The following is a 27,124-nucleotide window of genomic DNA, read 5'->3' as shown; positions in this document are numbered from 1 at the left end:
CACCTCTCTGGACCGCAAGCTCAATCAAGAGCCAGCTCTGAAGCACCTTCTTATCAACTTTTTCCTTGGCAGTACAAACGAAGTGTGTAAACCTGAGTCCCGTTTGTATTTTAAAGTTAATCATTTAGATTTATTTTTTTTTTGCTTGTGACGGTCTTCTTGTTGTTCATTTTTTCTACTTTTATATTATTTTTATCTTGCCATTTCAAGTCTTAATAAGGTTCATTTCTCTGGATTTAGACTTGAACAACATCGTCAGAAATTTGATTAGATCAAACAAATAAAATATAAAAGTATTCAATATGTATCTTAGACTATCTATAAATACAGTAATCATTTTTTTATTCTATTATAAAGTAAAAAATAGAATAATATATTAAGAAATTTTTCTTGGATAACTTTTTAATTTATTTTCACAAAAATAACTATTAAAGAAAAAAATAACCAAATTTTTTTTATTAAAAGGTAAATATATATTTATAGCTCTAGGGTTAGCTAATATAAACTTAGGGTTTAGATCTGAAGAGCGAAGTTTTGGGGATATGATTTCAAATTTTAAAAATAAAAAAAAAATATGAAAAAATTTAAAATAAAAATAAATTATTTTGGTTTTTTTAAAAACTATTTTTGTGATAAAAATTTTAAAAAAAAATTATTTAAAAGAATTATTCTAACATTAAAGCGTTTTTACTCTAAGCTTTATTTTAGAATGGAAAATAGATTGAGATTGAGGAAGCTCTTAGTTGCAGCAAAAGTAGTAAACTGTGTTGGAATGTTTAGTTCTTGTTTTTTTTTGTGGTAAAATTTGGTGGCTCTTGGTTGTTGCTACTTGTTACTTAGGTAACCATGCAAATTCCAGATTTTTGTTTTGTCAGCCACAGTAGAACTTGCACAAGTTTTCTAAAATGGACCTTCAGAGATGTAGTTACTAACGTCATGTATTTTTCTAGTAAAATGAGAAAGCTTTTAGATATGATGAATCTTCAAATTTGATTCTAATTATTGTGCAAATTACACAATTTTTTTCCATAAAACCCCTATAATATGTTCGAATCACAAACACAGAATAATCAACCACACCATAAAAATAGAAAAAAAAAACTTAAAACCGTTTTGATGCCAAGTCTTCTGTGGAACTCGAAATGATCATGTGAGTGGCTCACTGATCTCCAGGAGTTCATTGCATAGACCGGTGTAGACGAGAGAGGAAGTCTCAATGGGTCTAAACTTGATTAGCGCCGAGGGAACAAGCTCTTCATCCTCCAAGGTTCTTGGCTTCTGTCCCGGGGCTGGAGTATGCGGAATCACACGCCGTTTAACCAGGACAGGATCCAAAAGCTCGAACTGCAAACTTGGCTCTTTCAAAGCAGAACTCACAAACTGTATAAAAATAAAAAAAAACAGAAAATTTCAAAACTTTTGTCTTAATTTGAGAAAAAAAAAAACAAAGAAGATTTAGTTAGTATTAATTAACCACTACCTCATAGAGAGCAAAGGTAGGTTCCCAAGGAGCAAAGACACCTTGAAGCACAACTCCATCAGGAAACTGAACTCTTATCATACTCCTTTTGTACCTCTTTCTAGCTGCTTTCGCTTGCTTCTCCTTGTACGATCTCGGTATCAAAAGCTGCGACTCCGCAATCTTTTTCCTCCTCAGATCCGCTTCTCTTTTGATCTCATCCGCAGAGAGGCTATAGAACGAGTCAGGCACCTCTATTCTCGACGCCACGTTCTCCGCAACCGAGAAGAAGACACGAATCTAAATCCAACAAAACAAGAAGATAGTGACCAAACTAAAATAGCTTCTGTCATAAAAAGCAAACAAACAAAGTTTTTTTACCTCTCTATCGATCTTCTTTGGAGCAGCAGCAACTGGCTCCACCGGAAGAACCTCATCATTTCTTTTTTCCAACATTCCGACAACTTCGTTAATCAGTTGAGTTTGGTCTCCTCCGGGAACATCCATAACGGCCCAAACCTCGTCGTTCTCCTCTTTCAACTCAAACCCAACGAGCTCAAGAAGCTCAACGCCTCCCGCAACATCACCAATAGCTTCCTTAATCTTAGCATTGCTCATCCTAATCTTCCTAAACTTACCGTTCTCAGGCTCCTTCACTATGTTCTTAAGCAACCTTAGCAAAACATCAACCGAGCTCTCCGTCGGTTTCCCTGAGAGATACACAACCACAAGCTTCTCCACCTCGGATGCAGGCTCGTCTCCGTTGGTGGTGGTGGTGGTTTCACCGAGACAGGTCTCCTCCACGTGGACGGAGACTTCTTCCTCTGTTTTGAAAGGGTTGCCGCAGATCGGACACTCGAACATGTTCAGAGAGTATCCGTTCTGAGATCTGTTGGAAGACGTGATGAAGGCTCCGTAAGGGTCGAACCCGTCTTGTGGAGGAGCACGAACCGGATCAGGATCCGGTTTTTTCTCTGATCCGGAAGTTACGGGTTTCTCAGGTAACGGAGCTGATGGAGAAGGAGAAGGTTTGGTGGGTCTAGGAGTCGGATTCGAAGATTGGGGAGGGTTAAACCGGTTTTGAATCGGGTTAACGGGTGCAGAGGAGGAAGATCCGAGAACTCTACCAGAGCCTTTGAATTTGGCGGAGGAGGAAGAGAGATTGACTTTCTTCATGAATCCTTTAAGCTTATCTTTAACGTCATCCATCTTCTTCTTGAAATTTATCTGAAAAGGCTTATAAAAAGACAGAACATATGAAGAAAGAGATCAGAGAATGATTTTTTTTCTTTTGCTCTGGTCGTCGAGGAATGGTTTTGTTTTGTTCTGTTCTGTTCTGTCTTTCCCTCTTTTCGTAAGCCGAAAGTTAATAGCTGCGAGATAACTCCAATTGATGGGCCGGTTTGGGCCGACTGTTGTGTTTATATTCTTTTCGGACCAGTTCTTTTCATCCATATAAATGAGAAAATTTTAAGCCAGAATATGCTCATCATAATTAGGCTATTGCCCCCACATTGGCTTCGGTAAGGCAATGCATAGTTGGTAACTTGGTGTGGTACGTTTGTCTTTGTGATGTGAGTTTCAACTAGGACATCGTGAAATTAAATTCATATGCGGATTTGTTATCCCAGAAAGCACTTTTATGTAACTCTCAATGATTCATAAATGACTTCTTTTGTAAATAACGATTTCTAATGTCGAAAACTATGAATAAATAACGGTGGTTGTGAGTTGTGACCATAGAAATCAATAAAAAGTATGTTCAGCAAAACGTATTAATAACAAACATAGCTCGAGAATATGCAGTTTTCATAAGTTTCAAAAAATAAATGCAATCAATATTATTAAAACAGGATCACTCTTATCTTTTACCCCTATAACTACTTGGAATATTACTTATTTTGCCATTGGACCTATTTTAAATATACTAACTGCCATTTTGCTACATATATCTTTACCTATTACGGCATTTTTGATATATTATAACCTACCCATTACTTCCTAAAATCTCGGAATCCATAATCCTCATCTATATTCTGAAAGTAACTTTTATCTTTCTCTATCAAGAGACTAATGGAGGAGAATTTTCAGAGAAAGAGACATCGACTTCTTCATCGCCAACAACAACTAATTGATCGACAGTATTTAACCGTCCAATTTCCCGAACTCGATTCCCCAAAAACACCTGCCCTTATCCGCCGTTTCCTTATTTCCAATTCGGTATTAAACTATTTTAGGGTATTACTTTGTATCTTCTCATCTTGAACATTCATCAAAATATAGTACTTTTTATCTTTCAAGTGTCGAAATATTTGAATTTGACGGGAACGAGTGAAAGTGCTAGGCTTTATTTTTTCTTACAAACAACTATTTGATTTTTATTGATGGGTTATACAGGTATAGCTGGTGATATCTATATCAAAGGCATCTCAGTCACTAAATACAAAAGGTGAAGGTTTCAAATATAGTTCTGTAGGGGAACATTGAAAAAGTGTAGCTTTTATGATTAATAGAAGAATATTGACATTTTTATACAGGTCTGCTGTAAAGGAATCTGAGGAGGGGGCATCTAAGTTCTGAGTCGAGGTTTGAGAAATTTCTCGGTCTTTGTTTTTAATTGAATACATACACAAAGATATGTGCACTAGCTACTTGCTTCTGTCATGTTGTATTCTAATTTTGGATTACATCTTGATGATGATTTCGAGCTTACATTTACTGAGATTTGTCAAAGTTTGGAGTTTAGAAAATGTATAATATAAATGTATCGACTGTATCTTGGTTTTCGTCACTAAGCTTAGTGGTGATTGTTTTTAATTAAGGTTTTCTATTGTTGGTTTTTGTGCGTCCAATATCAGGCTTGGTCCTCATGCATTGTTGGAGTCTATGCCAGTTGATGAATTTGCCCAAATCTTACCTAAAAAGAAAATAACCATAAAACCTCTCATAGTTGAACATGTTTAGAGCTTACTTCATTTTCTCACTTTTCTCTTGGCCTTTATGCTTTTTTCACCGCTTACTGTAACATTGAATCTGGATATATCACAGTTTAAAGCTTGCAATAACTTGATATAATCTTCTGTTTCATGGGCAGAGTTTGATTGAGGGTTTTCCTCTTCTTTTGCTGGGTTTCATTACAGGTATTGGAAGTGGATAGCCAATGAACTGATGTACCAAGTAATGATTCTTTAAGCTATTAAAAAATTGATCAATGTAACTCACTCATCTCAGTTATAAGTGTTATAATTAGGATAATACTAAAGAAACAATAATATGTTGCAAGCTTTACAAATAAAGTTTATAACTAATTTGTGAAATGCTTATCACATAAGTGTATAATTTATATGAAACTTGACATATAGTTTGCAAAAATTATATTAAATTTAATTAATATCAAAAAAATAATATATATATATATATAATAATTAAAATTCTTGAATTAGTAAAAAAATTAAAACATAAATATACCCATCCTTTCAACTAATGTAGTTATGGCTACGTCACAAGTGTATAGTTATACAACATCACAAATTCAATATAATTATCAAAATCCCTTACTATTCATTTAAACAAAATATTTTTACCCAAATGTAATTACAAAAAAATACGAATATGATTAAAAAGTATAAATATAAAAACAAAATTTCTAAAAATATGTAAAACAAAATATATACCCGTCCTCTGGAGGGCGGGTCAGAATCTAGTTTTCATTAAGGCTGAACATAATACTCGCTCTCGCTCCATTTCCGTTTTGTTTTTTTTGTTCAAGTACTCGTCATTGCTAAATCGAGTATCAAATAGTACAATTTTGATACTTACAAATATAAGACAAATAACAAATAGATTTAAAAAAAAAAGACTATTACCCGGTTTGTATTACTCGTTACTTTTATATAGAAAACATTTTTGTTATTATGAAAAGCAAAAAGTACTCTTATATTGAAATATTCTTGTTTTTGATCATCTTTTAGAATATGCACAAATATTTAAATTAGAATATTTCCCATAATTTTTTCTTGCATAATAGACAAAACAAACTTTCATGTCTATTTCTATTAGAGTATTATTTAGTATGTAATTTTTAAATACTCGTAAATATTTACAAATAACTAAAAAGTACTCTCAAGTAAGAAGTAATATAGTAAGGCAAATAATTTGCAAGTAATCATTTTTGAGAAAGTGCTCAAAATAACAAATACTCATTTTTAGCAAGTTTAGTATAAGTCCAAATTTCTATTACTCGTACAAAAAAACTCAAAACTCAAATATATCGGAAATGGAAAGTATCCGACTTGTGCCGAGCCCTAGTTTTCATGCATGTCTAAAGAGCAATTCCTAAAGAGTGTTTTTACACACCCATCGTTTATCGATCAAGTACCAATGAGAAAAAACTGGTGTTTAAAAATATACCCATTCCGTTTCACTTTAAGTGGTGATTTAGGAATTTTTTTTCTTTCATTTTAATTGATTTTTTAAAAGTTTTTATGCAAAAAGTAAATGTAGTTTACTGTTTAAGACTATTTGTATTTTCCAATATGTTTTTTATTGGTTAAATTAGCTATAATTATTATTGTTTTAGGCAAACGAGATAAACTTTATAAAAGTTTGTATTTCCTTTCTCAGTGTGAAAAAAAACTAAAAATTAACTATCATGAAAAAATGCAATATTGACTTCACCTTGTTTAATTATCGATCATAACTATGTGGGGTGCGTGGACAGTCATATCAGGCTCCGAATGGTAACGTGCAGGACAACTGCGGAATAAGTTTGGTACAGTTCAAATAGTAACAAAAATGTATAAATATATAGGTATATGTTTTTGTTACTATTGATGGCGGTGCGGTTGGTTACCATTCGGAGCCTGATTATACATGTCCCATGGGTTTATGTATTTGTCTTGAGGCGGAACTTTGAGTTATAAAAGAGTAAGTGAAGGCATTAGAGCTCATAAAAACGCGATCGATTCCCGTATCTGGACCTTACGTTCCCTCTCGTCTCTTGTAACTAGAGTTATATTCTTATAATCTTTATATTGTTTGTGGGGGAAAATGCAACCAATTTTTTCTAGAAAGTACGTCCACTATGCCCAAGTGACATTGTTCTTTTGTGAATTTAGCTTTGGTCATTTATAAATTAAAAAAAATTGAGTTTAATTTATACCTGAAACTATTACACTACAACTGGTCAAAAGAAAGTATACAGTATAATGACATTTAAAACATTGGTGCTTGATTGTGACAAAAAAAAAAACATTGGTGCTTGGAAACGCAGTAATACATCTGCCACTCAAAAAAATAACATATTGTGGTATATATATAGAATGAAAATATATATATAAAAAAAGAGTCCGTAGACGCTTCCTTTTGGCCTAGGATAAGCTCGAAAACAGAAAATGAAAAATAAAATAAAAGAAGTAGAAAACATATTGGAAGAAATATTTATTTAATTTATAAACTAGGGCTATAATTGATGATAGAGAGAATGTATCACGTAAGCCAATGGTTCTTCCACCTATTGTGCTTTTATTCTCCCCACTTTTGTTTGAAAACATAATGATATTAATCTGGCCACTTTATAAAGTTCTTTTTACTAGATAAATCTATATGTTATGGCATGATTACTGATTAGTATCAAAATCAATCAACCATACCAACCAGTTGAGTACTACCTTCTCTTTTAGTAAAATTATATCGCATATCTTTCAAATCCGACTTCATGTTTTTTCATAGCCGTTGACGCTCCAAAACAGCGGGTAACATTAATATTTAAAGAAAAATGTGTAGCTATAGTTCAGATTCAAAGAAGACAGTCACACATACCATAAGCTAGCGTTATTGACATCTTTAAGTGATTATGGATCTATATATCTTATGATAAATAGCGAGATATCAAAAGAATTGCATGCGCCACTTTACAAAACGATATTATACGAAGACACGGATACAAGTCTATAAACGGCGTAAAATTCATATACATTTGATCAAGACTTGAATTAAAGACATAAAGTGGGTCAAAAAGGAGACATTTGAGTGGAGAATATGAAGAATCTCTTCGCTTTTCTTTCTCCTTTACGCATTAAATTCTTTTGTTTTTTCTTGATATATTTGATGATACAAGAGTCGAGAAGCAAAACCCCATAACGCAGTTTATTTTCCACCTGAAAATCAAAATAAATAAATAAATAGAGAATGTAAGAAATTCGGATCCACCATATAATGTGCCTTTATCTTGGGGTCCATCCATCACATATACAAATTGATCCGTTTATCATATAAACATTTGATTATGATGATTGTGTTCCATTCCATTACGTATATATAAAAAATGAAAAGGAGTTAGGGATGAGTCATTTACCTTTAACTCTCTCGCACGATTTTGACATAAAAGAAAGTAAAACAACTAGTAACGTAACTCCAGCAATTAAGCCAACTATGATTGCAAGTGTCTTCTGTATCTCATCGTCATTATTGTCACGATTCCCACCTTAATCCCAAAACGTTTTATCAAATATTGCATGCATAATAAATTATAAAGTATGATATGATAGTTTGGATTCATGAACATGCTTAACTAATTAATTAACTCTAAACACAAATAAGAACATTAAGATAAACAAAAGCAACGGTGTAAAGAAAGGCTTTACCGTAGCCGTTGGCTCGCGAGTGCCCACCGCGTCCAGTGTACCGCGCGTAGCACTTTGCTAAGTAAACGTCACCCCAAGCGGCGGTGCCACAATCAGATTTCAACCGTCCGATCGCTTCCATCAAACAGTCCTGACACTCGCTCGCACTGAGATCTCCGGTGCACTGCGCCACACCTTGCAGCTCCCCCGACACTCCCACTCTATAAGACCCACCGCTACTCGTCGATAAATAACCAACCACCGAGTCCCTCCGAGTCATCTCGTCCGAGTTATACCCAACCGGTGATCCGCACCGTCTAACGACCACCGTCTTATCCTCGACGCCGAGGAACGTCGAGTTGTCATACTTCACGAAACATCCTTCGAGCTGCAACGCGCCACCGGTAGCGCCGGCGCAGAGGCTTCCGAGACGGCTAACGGCTCGAGCGACGCACCTAGCGCAGTCGCCGGAGCCTAAAGAGAGGTCGCCGCGACACTGGTACAAGCCGTAGACGGAACCGTCGCCGCCGGAGATTCCGTTGACGGTGAAGTTGTTGTATGTGTAGAGAGAAGCTGAGCTGACGAAGGAGGTGAGGAGCGAGTTGACGTTAGACTCGTAAGGCGATCCTGGAAAGTATTTTGTTTGCGAGCAGCCACCGTAGACAAAAGTATCGACGGCGGCGAATGTGAATGTTCCAAGAAGGAACAGGACGGTGATAAAGAGAAGCGTTTTTGTGCAGAACATGACTGTGTGTGTGTGTGTGTGTGGTATGACTAGAAGAAAATATGAGAATGAGCAACTTTTTATGCTTGGTGCGTTGTTACATTTATTATGAACACAAAATGTTATACACTCTTTTTAATTATCTGGTTGGACTGCTATAGTGTTATTGTCAACATTATTTTACTTGCTAATTTTGTATTATCAACGCTGTTTTTGTGTTAAAATAACATATATACACCTGAATCTACACAGCATCTGAAATTATTTCCCTACAAATCAACTAAGACTAAACCCAAAATAAAAAGACGCGCTAAGAGCATGATTAATGGGGTTCTTAGCGGAATATAAAAAGTCGTCTCTTAAATTTTAACTAAAAAAAGCTAAGAACCGAGGCAGTTTCTTATATTTCGTTAATAAATCCACTTTAAAAACCTCACATTAATCATGCTCTAAGAATCTAATAGTTAAGCATAATATCTAATCTATATTATTAAAACTGAAACACATTTTGGTATTATTTGAAAACATGTATAACAGTACAAATGAGAATTATTTGGAAATATGAATATCAGTATAAAAAAATAGTATAGTATCATTTTAATAATTTCATTAATTAATGTAATCTTTCAATATTTCACTTAGTTTAACAATTTCATTAATTATAATATCTTAACAATACATCACATCATTAATTATATCACCATAATATTAATAGTGCATATTTTATTTATTAGTTAATCAACATTAACTTTATGTCAATTATAAAATAAAATAAATATAAAATAACTGAATTTGGCATATGGTTAAACTGTTTAGTTTATTTCACTAAATTTATTTATTTATTTTAGTTTCAGTCAGTAAAAAATTACGTAGCCAAAAACATAATTTAAAGACATGTTTTTGTGGATAAAATAATAACCTAAATCAAAATAATAAAATGTGTTACATTTATTGTCACTTAATTTTCACTCCATATACCAAAAGCAACTATTTTAGTGGTGGACAAGCTTGCACGAGGTGTTTGGAGTTCCCTTTCATCTGTGTTCTATGTTGATTCCATCCGTCCATCCCACCGGTTTGGCTTTCTGAGCCAGTAGGATTTTTATCATAGTTTAGTTATTGTTGTCAAAAAAATAATTCACTCCAAATAATTATTTTACTAAATAAATATTTCACTTAATTTACCAAACACATAGAAGTAGTCCTTTTTATTAGTTTATAAAATCATTTAGGCTGAATATTGGCTATCCATTTAGGTACACGTTGTTCTTTTTGAATATTGTTTTTTCTTTAAATTAGATCCCACTTGAATATTATAAATTTATGTGTGAGTTTTGAGTTTGGTTATGATGTACACGATCCTAAAAATATCTAAAAAACAAATGTATATGAAACGAGTTTGGATATTTGTACCAAAAATAACAATATTACCTGATTCGGTTCAGGTCTTTTGAATACAATTAGTTATATTACGATTCATCTAAAATATATAACACTATAAACAACAAATATCAATATATAAAATATAAAAATCAATATCCGCGTGGATGCGCATATCAATCTCTAGTATAAGGTTTATAGTTAGAGATACCTAAGAATCTAATATATAAGCATCGCATTCAATGATCTAGCTATGTTTTGTAATATAAACTAAATTTTGATTTGTATTTTCAAAACATGGGATTAAATTATACCAAATTAATTCTTTTTAGCTATAATCATTTTTAGATAATATAGTTATGAGTTCCAAAAAACAAGTAATATTATAATATAGTGTAGATATAAAAGTTTCACATATGCTAACAATTTTATTTTTTATAAAATTATATAATTAAAAAATTTTAGTTCATTTTAACGGTAAATGATATTTAATTATCGTTTTATTTAGTTGACATATTTTGTAAATAACACTTGAACTAAATGTTAGTTATATGCTATGATTTTATTTTAATAAGATAGATATTTCATGTAATATAGTGTAATATTTCCTTCTATTATTAGGCTGGTGTCAAAAAGAAAATTTCTTATTTGATCATAATTTTATTTTGGAAAAAAATTTGATCATAAATTTAGTTTGATAAAACCAAATATAGGAAATGGGGTGAGAGAAGTCTCTATAAAGGAGAAAGGGCCAAGTTCAAGAAGAAAAGGCTATGATAGCTTCCCACTAGGATGGAGTCACTAGATTTATTTATCAAGGAAAATACCACAAATGCGCACATATATGATTGTTTTTATTGTCGAATTTAACAAACAAATATATTACTTTTTATGATTTTTAATTTTCATCCAGTCCTCTTATCAGTCTCGATGATTTACAGAAATGAGGTAATGGTATTTTTAGCAAGAAATCTGATAATATGATTAACCAAGAGAATCAAGATAATATTTGCTTGAACTTTTTTTTATGCGAAACGATAATGACGACGAGTAAAGAATTTAAGAGACATGATAAGTCTGATACTGTAATATTAGATTTAACATTTTGGGTCTCGCTTAATAATTTGTGGGATGTTATTGTTATGTCGTTTCAGTCATTTTGTCATTCTATTTAGCTATTTTCAATATCCGAAACTGTTATCTCTACTGGTAAGTCTTCTTCTCTAAAGATAGAGATGTCAAGTTAGAATCTTCTCAACAATATAAGGAATTTAATAAATGACTCTTGTCCATCGTCCAAGAAGATTATAGGGTTTCTGATTAAAATTTCTTTAATAAAATAAAATGAATACTGAAACTGTAAAAAGGTTGAATACCGGAAATAGTATCAATTTATTTTAGAGATTTTTTTCTTCCTATATTCACTTTTATTTTTGTTCTTCGTCAAATCTCTTTCACTTTCTTTATATCAAATAATTTTTTTTCTAAACTTCCTAGAAGATGCATTTTTTTTTGGTAAAGGATGAACTACCCATATATACATATTGAGGCTCTGAATGATAACTACGGTTTGAGCGGTGCGGGACAAACGGTTTAACGGTGGTGCGGTTTTAACAGTTATAAAAACGTATAGATATATGATATATGTAAATATTTTTGTTATTGTTAACTGCGGTGCGGGGGCAGGGTGGTTCGTAACATTCGAACCCTAAGTTGACAAACTAAAAAACTAACCATGTAAGAATTTAATTGGGAGTTGTGTCATCTGTCAGTCTGATGCATTGTGACAAAATGACGGATTATACTATATTATATTTATTGTAAACAAATAACACAGAAAAATCGATCTATGTCAATATCATAACAACAAACAAAATCGGTTACTGTGCACTTACATTTTTATTATACGGAGGTTTATAGTAGAAAAGAACAGAACAAAATAATAAATTAAATGTTAATTGTTTCTAAGTTGCAAAATAGTTTGGGAGGACACAGAGTTGCAGCTCCCGACAGCTCCCGACACTGATGACTACTGCTACACCGGAAAATGGAGAAAGTGGATGATAAATAGGAAGAGAAGGAGGAAGGGGATGAGGAAAAGTAGAAGGATGATGATGCTGATGAGGAGAATGAGGGGAAACAAAGAGATAAGTATGATGCTATATTGTTATTGTAAATAGAGTAGTATACTATAATGTATAAAACTATACATGTCTACATATTTGTTGTTAGAACTGAACAAAAAGAAAATATGAGAGAAATTGTGTTTGCATTGAATCTAAAGTTTGTTTTAGGGAACTTCAAACCAGATTATTCATAACAATACAACTCTTTATATTACCATGAAGTTTGTAGTCTATTCTTGTCACATAACCAAAAATATAGAATATAACACATTACATATCACTGTTTATCTTCTCCAATGCAATTAGCGTGCGATTATTTATCTTTAAAAAATTTGGTTAAATTTCTTTTCTCACTGCCAATATTGGGTTGCTCCTACTCTTTTACTGTTACCGACTGTCGTGGTAAAAGCTGATGTACAAACATAACTGAGAAAGCACAATTTCAAATAGATAACCATAAACCACATATCATACTACAATAGATTTAACATAGGCTAGTTCAAAAACGAACTCATACTAACTGCTTAACTTTAATTTTTAAAACAAAAACACATATAGAGGAAATAAACATTTCTAGTCCACGGATGCCATACTAACATAGGATAATTATAGTTTCAAGCAAACATGTAACCATGAAACAAATATCATACTAACCTAGCTTTGACATTGGCTATTTCACAGCCATACAAAGACATCATTTGTTAGATATAATATAATACCTAAACAGCAAAACTATATAGAACAAAAAAATACACAATTCTAGTTCATGTATGTCATATTAACCGAGGGTCATTATAGAACAAAGGCAATACCCATACTAACCACATGGAATTCAATATACATTCTCTTTTTTACAACTAAGGGTACTAGCGGACACCTAAATTATTAGTTAGGCGGTATAAACGTTTATAATTATAATAATATACTAGTGCCGACAGCCGCCTAGACCGCTTTCTTGAACACTGACTAAAACACACAATAAGAGACGCTTCCATACAACTCTATCAATATACAAAACACATACATACAATTGGAAAACCCGAGTATTGGACTATACTATTCATAATAAACTCCAATATAGTATAGTACATTCTTTAACGACAATTAAATATAGCATTATGATACGATGCCGAGTCTTCGTCTGTATGTAAACCTAACCCCCAGACCTATCATCTACCATGTGAACACAACTTCACTGAAGCGCTAACCTTTTACGCCTTTGATACAACCTTACTCTTCGTCACCGTCGTACACTCGTCACTGCCTAACACACGATTGTGGGATACTCTCGAGCCATCTGTCAGTTTTTTTGCTCTCTTAATGCTTCTATAAAGTCGCTTTCTCCGTAATGCGCCGCAATCCGACTTCCACCGATGAACCCGTAAATTCCCATACACCGGCGATCCCATTTTTAGCCCCCCAGAAGTATATTTTTACTTCTTTCTTCTGAAATGTCTCATCTATTGTGAGTAGAAGTATTTATGGGAAGAGATTGCAACCATGGTGGCTTGCTTATGGAGTTATGGTTATCAAAAAACCAGTACAGAAAATGAATAATACTTTTATCAATCATTCAAAATTGAGTGATCTCTACAACGCTTAGGCAGAGGCTAAAAATCCTAATGATAAAACCAAAACATATGACATGAGCAACAATTAGAAGGAAATCAAAACAAAGCCCAAAACCTTAAGTTCCAAGAGTAGTTCAGTAGTTCCAATAGAATACAAATAAAATAATGCGCCACATCTTCTTTTTTTTTTATCAACAATGCGCCACATCAATATTACAAATATGCGCCACATCAATATTACAAATTCACATCAGTGGTGGCCCGCGTCCGGGGAAGACAGTGATGACTATAACAGAAAAGAGAGATATCTGATTCATTCAAAAAAAAGAAGAAGAGATAACTGATTACAATTTTACAAGGACTATCAGTGAGGCCCAAATTTAATCTAACAACAGCACCCAAATGAAATTCCACACGGACATAACAAAGCCCAAAGATTTATTCAAATCTCATATATTTATGTAAAATAAAATTAAGAATGATGATTGATAGATAAGTGATAACTTCATATGAACTGATTGATTCAACTACGTAAACATGTTACTCATCTTATTTTTTTCGTACCAGAAGTAAGTTAACAAGCAGGAATATAAGCTGACGTTATAATTTTAAGAGCTGGGATAACAATGGATATATGAGAATTAATTTTTTTGAAATGTACTCTTCTTCTATCTGCTCTTTAAGAGAGAAGAAAATTACTTTATACGTTGTTTTCTATTTTTTTCTTAATAAATCATGAAAACTGAAGAAGTGATCAAAGCCACGTAAGATTACTTGATTCGAGAAATATGATTTAAAATGCTTCTTAATTTATTTGGTTTGGACTTTGGACTAAAAGGAAACGATCGATCATACGTCAATCTTTTTTTATTGTTAAAAGCAACTTGTTGTATTATAAAATGACTAGTAAACAAAAACATTTAAATATAAAGATATGGATCTTCCAAATTTTCCAAAAAACTATAGTATTATAATCGATCTTTAGTAGACTTCTAAATATTGTCTTTTTCAATGGCAGCATGAACCTTTGTTTGAAAAACAAACAATTGTTACAAAAACAATCATTCTAACAAATAATGTTATTGTTATTTTCTAATTAACTAGTGACTAAGATGTTTGTTTGGTGACAATGAATATGTAGCTGGACCCGAAGAAAAAACAAGTTTAGAAATGTGAACCAACAGTTTCGTAAAAGATAAAGCCAATTTGATAAATGACTCATCAACCTTTCCGATATTATCATAATGAATTTGGAAAACGACAATTTCCGTTACATATTATATCAATATAGCTTATGATTGGGGTAATTTATTGTTGCTTTTTCATGTAAGCAATCACACAATGACACGTATCACCAGTTGCATTATTAAATATTTCTCAAACACAAAAAATCAGCATGAAATCAAGTGTTCCCATTGCAAGTTCAAAGAGAGATGAAAACATACAGAGGGAAACACAGTTGTACAGTTTTTGCTTGCACTCTTTGTTTAGGTTCGTAACTCTTCATGGTCTCTTTAATCAAATCTTGCAGAAACATTATAAACACGACATACAAGACTTGTTAAATCACATGATAATTTTTTTGCTCCAAATTAAACCTAAAAATCTACTCATAATTATTGTTTTCCCGCTCTGCATTTGTTTTGATCTTCAGCTGTCTCAATACTAATTGAAACCCATCTATTACGTATCTACAGAGACACACTAGTCCAAAACTCCCATCACAATCAGCAGTCATCAGCACATTGTTTCAATAGAGATGGAAAGAGTCTTCTCTTCCTTTGGTTGAATCATTGGTGATGAGAGTCTCGCAACCAAAACATCTAAAGCTTCTTTCATCCACCAATCTCTACAGGCTTCTCTGGCTTCTACTACGTTCATCTGAAAAATTAGCAAAAAGATCGTTAGAAAATTCAACCAATATTAAAATTCATGGATACTATAAATAATGTTTAGCTACTGACCCAGATTCTTTGCCTAGCATGTTGTTCAGGCCACAGCTCAAGTTGTTCTGTAACAAGCATAGGGAACATTAGTCCTTCATAGTATGTTCCTCTGCTTTTGCTCAAAAAGTCCCATTTTCCTAATTGATGCTGCCAAAATTAAAACACAAGAAAACAACAAAAATTAATTTTAAAAGAAAGAACAATAATAGCAAATAAAACAGAAAACAAGATTTTTATTTTTAAAAGTACCTCAACGTTGCCAAGAACTCCAGCTTCTTCAAGAGACTCTCTTGATGCAGCTTCTTCTACAGATTCATCAAGCTCCCAACCACCCTGAAAATATTAATTAAGTATTGGCAAACACAATTAATACCCAGAAAAAAACCTTTAAAATACCAAAACCATCAACCTTAAAAAAAGATTGAGATTTTTTTTTTCTTTTTGAAGAAAAAGTTTATACCTTAGGGAACATCATGGCGTGACCTTTTTGAGAAGAGATAACAAGAACTTCTACCTCGTCACTAATTTTTCCATCGCTTGATAACTTGAATCTGTACGGAATACATCTGCAAGATTTTCCATATTCAGAAACTCAGAAAAAAAATCCAAAAGTAATTGTTTTTCTTTTTATGTTCTTCCGGCGGTGGAGGCCAGATGTATAGATGAACATACCCGACGACTTGACGACGACCTTTGTTGTATCTCTGAAACTGACGACCAGTGCGAGAAACCAAACACGCCATTTTTTCAACTCCCATTTTTTCGTTTTTCACAGAAGAACCTTAATTTCCGAGATAGAGGAAGAGAGGAAAAAGGAATCTGATATTATATAAAAGAAAAGATTTGAAACAACTATAACGGATCAGAATCTGTAAGAGAGAAGAGCCCAAGAATCTATGGTCGGTTTACTGATCGGAAGTTTTAGTAGTTATGCTTTTAAGTGTTTATGATTCGATTTAGTTGTGCCTGAAAAGATTTGAGAGAGAGAGGAGGGGAAGGTGAAAGATATGAGACAAAAAGCGTTGTGTTCAACCTCCAATGGCTTGTCTTGTTTATATAAAAAACGGCCGCTCTAACATACCCCTTTTTAGTTAGTTTATGTTAATATTGTTGACGTAGGTATCAGGCTTATCAAATATTTATCACCCCCTCTTTAAAAAAAAGAAGAAGTTATCATCCCATCTTCAAACATTTACTACATCACTATTCTTTTTAATATAATTTTAAAATACTATTTTTGGTAGACCGGTCTAGCTACCCAATTCTTTTGTCATTTTTTGAAAAAACAAATTGGGTAAAAAATTGCTGATTAAGCCTTATCTTTTCACCAATAATATTTCCAAATTAAATATGATGATTATGCTTTCTTTTTTTGTATATATATTACATTTCATAAGAAAAATCGAGAAAATTGTAAATTTCAAAGTAGGCCCAAACGACGTGTGTGAAAAATAAATAAGGACAAACCAACCAAAAATTTGGATTGTATAATTAAAAACAACTCGTATCGCAAATGTGGAAGAGATTTTAGTTATCATTTAACTTAACGACATATTTGCCGACGTCAATAGACATATATAAACAAAATATGTTACGTACACTATAAAATAATGAATCGGGTTAATGTATTCTTTTTCATATAATATAATAATGATATAGCTAATAAAATTATATTTGAGTAACCAACTTAATTATGGTGTACTTAATTAAGTAATCACCGTTTTGTTAGTTGTAGCCAAAGAATTTTCCAAACTTACATTCGTAAAACTTATATTAGTGGGTCAACAAAATTAAGAAGTTAGAGAATCAATATGATTAAGGCATAGCCAATATATAGTTCAACGTAACTAATAATTGGACGGTGTCCATGTCAACGTATTTAAGGGGTTTCTCTGTCGTTTCGTGGTCTAGGCTTGTAGGTTTGGTTGGTTAATAACGAGAGACACTACCTAGGTTAATAATTAATCACGTAAGTTTGATTAAAACAAATGTTGTAATTGTGGAAGCACCGTAGCATAATAGTTTAGGTTTAAAGGCTTCTACATCATATCTGAAGTTCGTATTACAGACTATGCAATTTCTTGCAGATTAGGTCAATGTTTCAATTTTCGGAAAAATCAATTTATTAAACAATTTTGCATACTGACTTACAAGAAATCTTCAATATGATGCAAGTAAATCCGGTGAGACGTGAATCTTCATAGAACGGTTCAGGTGATGCAGTTAGGCGTAGATTCTTATAAGGCAGATAGTATTGTCGGTTGTCGAATCGTCTGTGTAATTTTTTTCATAATTGTAATATCATAATAAATCAGAGTTAAAAAAACAAATGTGCTTTTTACATTTTAAAATCGTAGTTAAACAATATAGTATGTATCCTAACGCGGCACGTTTATGTTGACTCTGGAAGGGACATGGTCAGGTGCGTCGACGCCTCCGATCATTTCCTTAAGCTCGACCAAGTCCGTGTTTGAATCGTGGTTTGTGGACGCGTCTACGTTTGATGTTTGTTCGATGTATCTCGTTTTTTTCTTCTTACCCGAGTGGTGTAGTGGTTACGTATTGAAAGTAATTCGATCGTACTATTCAATATAAAACTGCTAATGTAGAATGAATGGTTTGGACCGGGTTTTAATTAACACGATTTATAGCCCCTTTGAAAATGCAAATTTTGTCCTTATTATAAACCATCCTCATGGATAGAATATGATTATTTTATAAGCTGCTTGATTGCGATATAGTGCCATGCATGGAACAAATAGGCACAAAATATATATACCGATTAGGGTTTGTAAATTATATGCTATATTGGTTTACGATCCAAAAATAAACATGAAAACTTTATGTAGAGCAAATTAAATACCAAAGGTATTTATGCTATTTGCTTTGCTCTCATCGTTTTTCTTAGTCTAAAAGTAACAAATTAACTTCAGAAAAATGTCTAATATGATTATAAGTTGATTATAGTGTTGTGATCAGCCATATTAATGATAAAATATATCAATCTGTGCTCCTTTTTTTCTTTGTAACAACCAAATCATTTCATAAAAAAGTTTAACGAAGCAGTATCAATCTGTGTTTCTTAATGTCCTTAAAATTGGGCTATCTGCCTATCCACGTGATAGTTACTAGTTTTGAGATTGCTGGAAGCCGTTCAAAAAAAAAAAAATTGCTGGAACAAATAAAACGTATGTGATCGATCTAGTTAGTAAATATGATTTACATCGATAAACAAGTACATATTATCATTACTATCTTCTAGCTATTTGATTGATAAATTACTTAGTCCTATTATCTAGGTGCTCAGACGATTGTAGAAAAATACGAAAAATTATCTCGAGAATTGAGTAGGTATTAGTTCATCTGTGTGTATTAGTTCATCTGTGTGTGATTTACTTTCGTATTGGGAGAAGATTCGCCCTTGCCAAAGAAAGAAAAAGGCTTTCAGATTCAGGTTGGTGTTTTGTTTCAAAAGTTCCGGATCTGTGAATTGACGGTGTAGTTTTGCTACAATAGCCTTGTCTCGAAGCCGTTGTCTGGATCTGTTTATCCATTTGTTTGGCGGGTCTCCTTTGCTTCCGGCTTGGTCTCTTTCTGCAGGTAATGTTTGTCCTCTTTGAGTTTGTGGTGGCTACCACTTTGTCCTCTATTTTGCTGTTCACGGCTTATGCTGTTTGCGGCCTGTTCTTGTCTTCCGGATTAAGTGGGCCTCGCCCCTAGTTGGTTGTTCAGATCTTGCGGAGATCTGTTGTGTTTGTCGCTTCATACCTAGGCGTTCTATGGTCGTCGTAGATCAAGCCGTTTACGGGAGTGTTAGCAAGTGTCTTAACTTGCCGGATTATGAAGGTTCTGTTTCTGGGTCCTTGAGGTGTTTCCTCAGAGTACTAGGAGGAGGTGGTTTAGCGGTGGTCTGGCCGAGGGCATTCCCTCTAAGCTCGTGTCATAGAGGCTCTTTCGGACAATCTCCCTGTTATTGTTAGACTTGTGCGGGAAGTTTGAAAGATTATCACTTATGTTAAGGTTGTAATTTTTCTTAATCTTGTATGTTGCCCCGTTGTGGGTTCTAGTGCCCGGAGATATCTCTATGTTCTGCCGGTTTAACTAACCACGGAAGGTTCTTGTATCCGTTGGTTTCTGTTTGGTTTGTGTTGATCACAAACTTTGATATCAATAAAATCAGTTTGACGAGAAAAAAAAAAGAGTAGGTAAGTCACATAAGACATATAAGTTAAGTGCACCAAAAAGGTTCAATGAATTTTGCTGAATGCTGAATAAAACTATTCTTACTACTAGATAGGCGTAGACTTATCAAATGTGTGGTACGTGGATATAAAGCCATTCTTTAAATGCTACAACCATTGCCCACCGTTTTAGAACATTTCCACTATAAATCCGCAAAAGTATTTTCTTTTACTAGCACACATGATTAATCTCTTTAATCTGCACCCAATTCATGTGTTCTAGTAAGAAAACACTTTTAACCACCTAATAAAGTAGTTTTGTTGGCTTCATCTCACTTTCCAGCTTGATGTTCGATGGGATTAGAGAACTTCTCTACGACATTAGTTGTTTGTATGCCTCTGTCTTAATATGTTGTATTTGCTTTTTTGTAATAGTTGGTTATTTGGCCATAATAGTTTTGCTATCATGTTGTATGAACATTTTTTCTACTCATAGAGAGTAAGAATTTATAAAATTGAGATTTGATCCAAAAAAACTAATGTTTATTATTATATGTCAATTTACAAAACTGTTGAAGTTATTTTCATTGCTTACATATATACGTATGGAATAACTAGTATTTTCACATTCACCTATCGTGTGATCCACTGTATCATCTAATTTCTTATCGTAACACTACGTACGAAAGGCAAGTTTAAACTTAATAGATATCCATCTGGTGATTTATATTTTTATAAAAGTGTCATAATATTCAAACTTCTCATCTATGCGAAATTTTCAACGCCAATCCAAAATCCAGGCCTATTTTTCTGATGTGTTTTGGTGTAAATATAAAAATATTTTTTCCAATTAAATGTTGTTATCCACAAAACACGAAAGAGAAATCGCCTACAAATTAAATGGAAAATAAACAAAAAAAATTAAATGGAATATCAAAATTCAAAGCTACTCTCCTAGTTTTGAAAATAAACAAAAAAAAATTAAATGGAAAAAATGGCGAAAAATAATTGGTCGGAAAGAGAGACCGCCGCACAATATGTTTCTCTGAGCCACAGAGAAATCGCCTACAAATTATATGGACAGCAAAGAGTCTTAAATTCTTAATAATCATTTTTCAGTAATCACTACTTTTTCTCAAAAATAAATAATCATTAATCAATCGCATATTCTTTTATTCTATAGATTCCCCGCTGCTTTTTTACTTCAAAAACATGAATAATGTTTACGAACTTGAATAAATTTTGATTAAATTATTACTTAAAAAGAAATTATTATTTAACTTAAATTATGGGTATAAGAATGACTTTCCGAGAATATAGGAAATTAACACGACCACGAGGGTATCATGGGTTTATGGATCGTCAATAAATGATTAGATGAACTATATAGGGGCCCAACTATATATCTTTTCAAATTGTTAGTTTTTCAATACGTTTCCATTTTCATTTAACAAAGCGCCTCTGATAATTAATTACAATATTATACTCTGTCTTTCTTGAAAGTATGATTTTTTATATTTATTTTTTGTTCTAAAATGATAGATTTTTAAAAAATTTAAGGTACTTTTAGTAGTTAATGCTGAAAAGTTATATACTTTTAAGAAATATTAATTGAAAATATTCAAATTGGTTGAATATTATTGGTTGATATTTATTGAAAAATGTATAGTAAACTAAATAATAAATTCAATTGTAAATATTTATTATATTCTTAATATGTGTGAATACTCTAGAAAATTATTCTTTCCGGAACAGAGGGAGTATATATGATTTGGATTTGTTTTTGATATTCTCTAACTCTTTATAGTTGATACTTTCATCTGTTTTGCAAAAGTACAATCTTAGATGTATGTTTTAAATCACCATAAATTTTACACAAAAAATCATACAACTTTTAACAATATAAATAAATAATATTTTGAACATCATTGTCCACTAAATAAGCAACTTTTTGAGAAAAGGGTTCAAATAAGTTTTTTTACATAGTAATAATATATATTCTAGATCGTGCATGTTATGTATATAGTATGCGTTGCTGTCTTTAATCGGTATTATAGACAGTGAATGTTGCATGAATATAATAAATATATTATTTAATGAAGAAAATTAAGTTTATTTTCTTATTCTATAAATATATTTTGTAGTCTCTAGAAAACAGAATATTAGGATAAAGACTGCCCACAAAATTTTTCTTCTAGAGTTCACATTCAGATTTGGAATTTTCCCATCCAAAATTATAAATTTATAAGAGATTCGAGAAGAAGGTAACTAGAAAAGCGACTTTGAATTTAGAATCGTAGTCGTTTCACAAACATTGATTGTAGTTTTTGCTGAGAACGAGCCTGACTGTAAGGTATTAATAGAGTAAATTTTCACTCTAGATCATTATCTATTCTAAGTTGAGCTAAAAAAGTTAATTGTCGAGTAGAATATATTTCATTATTTACTCTATGCACTGTTTACAAATAAGAAAAAAATACATTAAATTTTATTCTGAGTTTATCAGAGTTATATAATTTTAATCTACATTTTTTTCTCTTTCTTTTTCACCTTTTTATTTCTCTCTCATTTTCACTTTTTTATTTACTTTCATTAACTTCTATATTTATCAATCACAATTCACAACAGTAGAAAGGAGAAAAAAGAAAATCTTCTTAAATTTGTGGGATATAATATTTTAATCATAAAACCTAACCTCTCTGATATTATATTTATTCGGAACTTCTTAGTAAAACAAAATTTGAAAAGGAAGTTGAATGATGTCCATCAAAATTTTAATCGAGTGGTTTTGGTCTAGTGGTAAAGAGGTTTCAGTTGAAACTTTTGTTCTAGGTTCGATTTTTCTTGGTCACCCATAGACGTTATAGACCTCTTGCTGATTAATCATTAAATCTTAAAAACCTTTGGGATCACACCAAGATTATCAGAAAAATAAAAATAAATAAATATACGACATGATAAAGGGTGGAGAAATGGTTGCATGGTAAGTTACAAAAAAAAATGGTTGCATGAGTCGAAACTGATCTCACATCATTTTACTGGATTTACTTTCTTAGATACCGCAATATGTAATAAATTAACAATTACCTATATATATAGTCCAGAATTTTTAGGAATTTGTTTTAGGAAACTTTGAAAAAGAAGATGTCGGCATCAAAGGAAGACCGGAGCAAGTCGTGAGGGTTGAAATGGTCGGACACCACATGCACCCCTTCCCTCTCTAATAATATATCTTGTGAGGCCACCTTATTAAACTCTCTCTCGTCCAAGTCTCTATATATATATATTGTTTCTTATTGTTGTTCATTTATGATAAATTGAAAATTTATGATTTTTAATATTTTTTTTTATTTTTAATAGGGTTACATATTTTTGTAACCAAAGATAAAAACATGTTTGCATGTGTTCTTTTATTCTTTAAAGAAATTTCCTTTTGATCATTATAAGATAACACTACAAGAAAACGTAACTTTAACGAGGAAAAATAATCCTCGTAAAAAAACATTGATTTTGCGAGGAAAGTACGTGGAGAAAGAAAAGCATCGTTATTTCGTCGTAAGGTAACGACAAAACATATTCGTCGTAAAGACGATGTAAATTGACGTGGCTTTTACGAGGAAACAGTTTTTCCTCGTAAAAGCCACGTAAATTTCGCGAGTGCTTTACGACGAAATATTTTACGTGTACTTAACGAGGAAATTTTGAATCCACCAACTTGGTAGGTGGCTCACGTTTTTTTTTTGGCCATACAATTAATTTTCGTCGTAATTTTATAGTAAAATTACAACTACCAGATTCGAAATTTTCTATAAATATGGATGTTGGAACATCATTTTAAACACACCAACAACAAAAAACGTGAAAGAAAAAAAAATGGCTGGTTCTGGGACTATTTACGAGTTGCGGAATTGGATGTATATGCATAGAGATGCTAACGGGAGAGTGACGAAAGAATACCTTGCGGGGCTGGAGACATTTATGCACCAAGCAGATTCAACACCGCTCGCCCAAGAAAGTGGTAAGATGTTCTGTCCTTGTCGGAAATGCAACAATTCGAAATTGACAAACCGTGAAAATGTTTGGAAGCATTTAATAAATAGAGGTTTCACGCCAAATTACTATATCTGGTTTCAACATGGGGAAGGTTATAATTATGATCAGAATGAAGCTAGTAGTAGTAATAGCAATTTTCAGGAAGAACCGGTTAATCATCATTTGCATAATGAACATAGTTACCATCAGGAGGAGATGGTAGATTATGATAGGGTTCATGATATGGTAGCTGATGCATTCGTAGCTCATGATGAAGATGAAGAACCTAATATAGATGCAAAAAAGTTTTACGGAATGTTAAACGCGGCGAATCAACCACTTTACAGTGGTTGTAGAGAAGGTCTCTCTAAATTGTCGTTGGCTGCTAGAATGATGAATATTAAAACTGATCACAATCTACCTGAAAGTTGCATGAACGAATGGGCGGACTTGTTTAAAGAGTATTTGCCGGAAGACAATGTGTCTGCTGATTCTTATTATGAGATTCAGAAATTAGTTTATAGTCTTGGGTTGCCTTCGGAGATGATAGATGTCTGCATCGACAACTGCATGATCTATTGGGGAGATGATGAGAAGCTAGAAGTATGTCGATTCTGCAAGAAGCCACGATTCAAGCCGCAAGGACGGGGACGTAATAGGGTACCGTACCAAAGGATGTGGTACCTACCAATTACAGACAGATTGAAAAGATTGTATCAATCAGAGCAGACTGCTGCAAAGATGAGATGGCAACGGTGGACGTCGGTACAACAAATTCGGTCTAACAAATTTGGTGTAGTTGATGTCAACGGTGGACGTCGGTACAACAAATTCGAGCCTTTCATCTTAGCTTCACAAGCAGACCAAGTTAGCTTCCTTCCATACCCTCGGATGAGAGATTCGGGTATAAATTGGTTAGCAGTGATCAAAGTTACACCTCGAGGACGAATCATCAGTGGAGAAGAACCACCATTGCAAGAAGAACAGATAAATGAAGTCGAGGAACCTGAACAAGAAGTTGATGACATCCTTCTCATTGATCCGCATAATCACGAATACGAAGATCTTACCGATGATGCCACAGACGAAGCTGTAGAAGACGAGTTTAATGAAAATGATGATATTTCTAGTGATGACGAGAATGTCGATGTATCCGATTGATGTATTTGATTTTGTGTAGTTTGTTTTATGAATAAGGTAATGTGAGAGTTTGTTTTATGAATAAGGTAATGTGGGAGTTTGTTTTATGAATAAGAAATTGTGGGAGTTTGTTTTATCTTATACAATAAAGGAGAGTTGTCTCTCTCCTCATTAAGCCAAAAGTAAATGTGGGAATTGTGGTTTGGAATGGAAATAAGGGATGGGGTTTGGAATATATGAAGTAGAAGATAAGGAATATGGGGTTTTGGGGTTTGGGGTTTCGGATTTTAGGGATTTAAACGTACTGCTCGTTAATTCCTCGTTATTTGACGTCGAATGTACGACGTAATCCTCGTTTATTCCACGTAGGACAGAATCGTCGTAAAGAACTCGTTAGCTTACGTGGAAATAACGACGAAAGTAAAAAAAATAAAGAAAGCGAAACCCGTTAATTCCACGTAGGACGGAATCGTCGTAAAGACCTCGTAAGGTAAATTGACGTAAATACCACGTAAAGTAAATGACGAAGGAGGCACTCTTTAATTCCACGTATGATGATTTCGTCGTAAACACCTCGTAACAGAAATCGTCGTAAAAACCTCGTAGACTTAAAAACTAGAAAAAAAAGGAAAAGAAGAGAGACACCAGATTATAATAATTGAATCCCAAAATAATATTTGGATAAATGGGTAGCTGACAAATTTTTTTTTTTTTGAGAATATGTGGAATATACAGATTTCTTACATATAAAGCATATATATACACTAATAACTACAAAAACATGTATAATTAAAATTTAAGAACATTTTATTATTATTGTTATTACTGCTAAAAGTAATAGCTAAATGTTGCTTAATTGTTAAGAAATACATCTAAATTTGAAATATTGATGCCAATTAAGCTAGAATGATGCCAAACAAAGTTGAAAACCCCAAACAAGTTCATCCTAATGATTGTATTAACCAACTTATACCAGAATCTACTTTTATGGACGCCTCTCAGCTTTAGTTAGTTTTAATACTTGGTGTTAGATTCAAGAATTTTCGAGTAAAAAAAAAAAAAGAATTTTCGAGTACATGTCGTTAACTAGAGAAGTAGTTGGATTTTGTAATGCCTCAACAGTACGTTAATGGTTTTATAAGAGTAAATTTATCTAGACATCTTTTATATTGAAACTGAACTACAAAACATTACTTGCCTAATTTTAAGTGATTTTTATATCTTTTTCATTCATTTTTAAACTTATTTTAATTATTTTATTTATTGTGTTTTCTAAATAATTCGACAATATTTATTACAGAAGTACAAAACAAAACATACACATCTTAAGTGTTTTATTATACCTTTTACATTTTTTCACTTTTTCTAATTATTTCATTAATTATATTTATCATAACAATTTAATAAAATTTATTTTACGTGTTAACCATAATAATTTCACAAGTTTGAACAAAATTAATTCATTTATGAAAAGAATTCAACCGGTTAATAATTTTTTTATTTGTTTACAAAATCAGTTACATGAGAATCCATATACATGTTTGGGTATGGATAGTTTTATTGGGTATCATATTTTCGGATTTAAATTAAACTTCGTTGGATATTATAAATTTTCGGACATAGTTTGGACTCGAAACTTTCGAATCCGGATAAATTTGTAAGAACTTAAAAATATTCAAATAACTTATGTGTTTAGAAATGTCATCAAATAATTTATAAAAAGGTAAAAATTAACATCCACACGAGCGTCCGGATCAAGCTCTAGTTTTATTATAACTAAGGTTTTCCTTGTCTAATTATGAACATATATTTTTCAATCTATGGTAATTGGTATCCCTCTAGCATTTATAATATGATTATACGATTTTTATTTATAGAAACATTAAAGTGATATTCAGTTAGTACCACCATGTGACCTGATGGACTCCTCGTAGACAGGTGT

General features: G+C 32.5%; 3 protein-coding genes across 3 annotated transcripts; all 3 read right to left on the bottom strand.

The window, feature by feature from the left end:
* Window positions 1-973: 973 nt before the first annotated feature.
* Window positions 974-2,808, bottom strand: LOC106389155 (plant UBX domain-containing protein 2). Its single transcript, XM_013829352.3, has 3 exons — window positions 1,841-2,808; window positions 1,481-1,759; window positions 974-1,380 (listed from the first exon to the last, which is right to left on the bottom strand). The coding sequence occupies exons 1-3, from the start codon at window positions 2,666-2,668 to the stop codon at window positions 1,147-1,149; spliced, it is 1,341 nt and encodes a 446-aa protein (XP_013684806.2). The 5' UTR covers window positions 2,669-2,808; the 3' UTR covers window positions 974-1,146.
* Window positions 2,809-7,308: 4,500 nt separating this feature from the next.
* Window positions 7,309-9,048, bottom strand: LOC106389145 (plasmodesmata-located protein 6). Its single transcript, XM_013829339.3, has 3 exons — window positions 8,104-9,048; window positions 7,815-7,943; window positions 7,309-7,617 (listed from the first exon to the last, which is right to left on the bottom strand). Exons 1-3 carry the CDS (start codon window positions 8,825-8,827, stop codon window positions 7,607-7,609), a joined length of 864 nt encoding a protein of 287 aa, XP_013684793.2. The 5' UTR covers window positions 8,828-9,048; the 3' UTR covers window positions 7,309-7,606.
* A 6,226-nt stretch (window positions 9,049-15,274) lies between these two features.
* Window positions 15,275-16,936, bottom strand: LOC106389135 (nudix hydrolase 17, mitochondrial). Its single transcript, XM_013829330.3, has 5 exons — window positions 16,502-16,936; window positions 16,290-16,395; window positions 16,079-16,162; window positions 15,848-15,976; window positions 15,275-15,764 (listed from the first exon to the last, which is right to left on the bottom strand). The coding sequence occupies exons 1-5, from the start codon at window positions 16,585-16,587 to the stop codon at window positions 15,621-15,623; spliced, it is 549 nt and encodes a 182-aa protein (XP_013684784.1). The 5' UTR covers window positions 16,588-16,936; the 3' UTR covers window positions 15,275-15,620.
* Between the last annotated feature and the right edge of the window lie 10,188 nt (window positions 16,937-27,124).

The sequence above is a fragment of the Brassica napus genome, chromosome A6, assembly GCF_020379485.1.
Source record: "Brassica napus cultivar Da-Ae chromosome A6, Da-Ae, whole genome shotgun sequence".
In the NCBI taxonomy this organism is placed as follows: Eukaryota; Viridiplantae; Streptophyta; class Magnoliopsida; order Brassicales; family Brassicaceae; genus Brassica; species Brassica napus.
Note: the sequence above shows the minus strand (reverse complement) of the source record. Positions and strands in the feature narration are given on the sequence as shown.

Bases quoted from the DNA above. Each gene is read 5' to 3' on its own strand.
- LOC106389155 (XM_013829352.3), bottom strand. From the start codon at position 2,668: ATGGATGACGTTAAAGATAAGCTTAAAGGATTCATGAAGAAAGTCAAT. The intron at 1,760-1,840 runs GTAAAAAAACTT...TGTTGGATTTAG, and splicing joins CAAAGAAGATCGATAGAGAG to ATTCGTGTCTTCTTCTCGGT. The intron at 1,381-1,480 runs GTAGTGGTTAAT...ATTTTTATACAG, and splicing joins CTACCTTTGCTCTCTATGAG to TTTGTGAGTTCTGCTTTGAA.
- LOC106389135 (XM_013829330.3), bottom strand. From the start codon at position 16,587: ATGGGAGTTGAAAAAATGGCGTGTTTGGTTTCTCGCACTGGTCGTCAG. The intron at 16,396-16,501 runs GTATGTTCATCT...AAAATCTTGCAG, and splicing joins GGTCGTCGTCAAGTCGTCGG to ATGTATTCCGTACAGATTCA. The intron at 15,765-15,847 runs GTCAGTAGCTAA...CTAATTTTTCAG, and splicing joins ATGCTAGGCAAAGAATCTGG to ATGAACGTAGTAGAAGCCAG.
- LOC106389145 (XM_013829339.3), bottom strand. From the start codon at position 8,827: ATGTTCTGCACAAAAACGCTTCTCTTTATCACCGTCCTGTTCCTTCTT. The intron at 7,944-8,103 runs GTAAAGCCTTTC...TTTGGGATTAAG, and splicing joins CTCGCGAGCCAACGGCTACG to GTGGGAATCGTGACAATAAT.